Genomic DNA, 1,792 nt, shown 5'->3' with positions numbered 1-1,792 from the left:
CATGCCGCCCACCTGCAGCTCACCAGTCGAGTCCGTCCTCTTCTACGCCATCACCACCCTGCACAACCTGCTACTCTACCAGGAAGGGGCCAAGATGGCCGTGCGCCTGGCCGATGGCCTGCAGAAGATGGTGCCACTGCTCAACAAGAACAACCCCAAGTTCCTGGCCATCACCACCGACTGCCTGCAGCTCCTTGCATACGGCAACCAGGAGAGCAAGGTGGGCCCAGGGAGCACTTTGAGTCGTCCCAGCCTCGCGTGGGGGCTCCGTCCTGGGCCTGCTCTGCAGGGGCTGTGGGTGAGGGAACCCGATGTATGGGGCTGGAGGGCGGTGGCACGGCCCCGGTGAGGTGACCCAGAGCACTGCTGTGTGCCAGACTGGAGCGGTGGTGCCGCCCGCCCCAACCCTGGCCCTTCTGTCTCGCAGCTGATTATTTTGGCCAACGGAGGTCCCCAGGCCCTGGTGCAGATCATGCGCAGCTACAACTACGAGAAGCTGCTGTGGACCACGAGCCGGGTGCTGAAGGTGCTGTCGGTGTGTCCCAGCAACAAGCCCGCCATTGTTGAGGCCGGTAAGTGGGGCTGGGGGATGCGGTGGCAGCACTGGGGTCGAGCGGGAGGAGGATGGGGATGTCCGGGGGATGCAGCTGTGTTTGGGTGCTCACCACTGGGCTGGTGTCTCCCTCCCTGGCAGGCGGCATGCAGGCCCTGGGCAAGCACCTGACCAGCTCCAGCCCCCGGCTGGTCCAGAACTGCCTCTGGACCCTGCGGAACCTCTCTGATGTGGCTACCAAACAGGTGAGCCTGCAGGCCCCAAGTTGTGCTTCAGCTGTACCCGAAGGCCCGTCCTTGTGCCATTCCCAGCCCTGGTGAGCTGGGTTGTGGCACTGCAAGGGGGGGTGCCCAGCTGTGCCCGAGGTTTCCTGGCATCACAGGATGCTTTTTGCTGTCTGCGGGCCTTCCCGTGCCGGCGCTTGTGCCATGTCCCCATGGGAGGGACAAGGCCACTGGCAGCTGCTCATGCACTCAGGAAGGGATTGCCAGGGCCACTGCCCACCCCGACTCGGGGAGCCCCTGGCAGTGCCCCGGTGCTTGCCGCCTGCATGGCTCCTTCCCTGGTGAGAGAATGGCCATGGAGCTGCCATGAGGGCGGTTGTACCTGTGGGGCTGAGAGTGAGCCTGAGCCCTGCTCTGGAGTTGCTCTCCCCAGCCCTTTGCTGCCTCCTGATGCATTCCCCATCTGCTGGGGCCGCCTCTCGGTGCAGATCAGCCCTGATGCAGCCTGGAAACTATTTCGGCTGAAATGTCCTCTGGCTTGGCCACGGCGCCTTTAACTCCTTCCTGCCCCAGTGCTGCCGGCATGGCTGGGAGCAGGGTCACCCCGGGACGGGCTGGGAACGTTGTTTGTGCTTCCCAGCAGGGAAAAGCTGCTGGAGACGTTAAACTCTGAGTAAAGCTGTGTCTGGCCTGTCCGGAGGAGCAGCCCCAGCTCACCACACCTGGTGCAGGGCTGCAGCTGCAGGGACCTGGTCTGAGCTCCTGTCCTGTTCCCGCAGGAGGGCCTGGATGGCGTCCTCAAGATCCTGGTGAACCAGCTGAGCTCTGACGATGTGAACGTGCTGACCTGCGCCACCGGCACCCTCTCCAACCTGACCTGCAACAATAGCAAGAACAAGACCCTGGTGACGCAGTCGAACGGCGTGGAGGCCCTGATCCACACCATCCTGCGGGCAGGCGACAAGGAGGACATCACCGAGCCGGCTGTCTGCGCGCTGCGGCACCTCACCCGCCG

The 1,792-nt window shown here is 64.2% G+C and overlaps 1 protein-coding gene across 1 annotated transcript in view; it reads left to right on the top strand.

Moving 5' to 3' along the window:
• Window positions 1–1,792, top strand: part of JUP (junction plakoglobin) — a 7,523-nt gene that overhangs the window by 2,222 nt on the left and 3,509 nt on the right. Inside the window, 4 exon segments of the mRNA XM_010180629.1 lie at window positions 19–220; window positions 428–572; window positions 695–798; window positions 1,557–1,792. The exon segment at window positions 1,557–1,792 is cut by the window's right edge and continues 2 nt beyond it. Coding sequence (XP_010178931.1) covers window positions 19–220; window positions 428–572; window positions 695–798; window positions 1,557–1,792 — 687 coding nt within the window.

This window comes from Mesitornis unicolor, unplaced genomic scaffold, assembly GCF_000695765.1.
Source record: "Mesitornis unicolor isolate BGI_N332 unplaced genomic scaffold, ASM69576v1 scaffold33003, whole genome shotgun sequence".
Taxonomy (NCBI): Eukaryota; Metazoa; Chordata; class Aves; order Mesitornithiformes; family Mesitornithidae; genus Mesitornis; species Mesitornis unicolor.
This window is presented reverse-complemented; position numbering and strand designations above follow the sequence as displayed.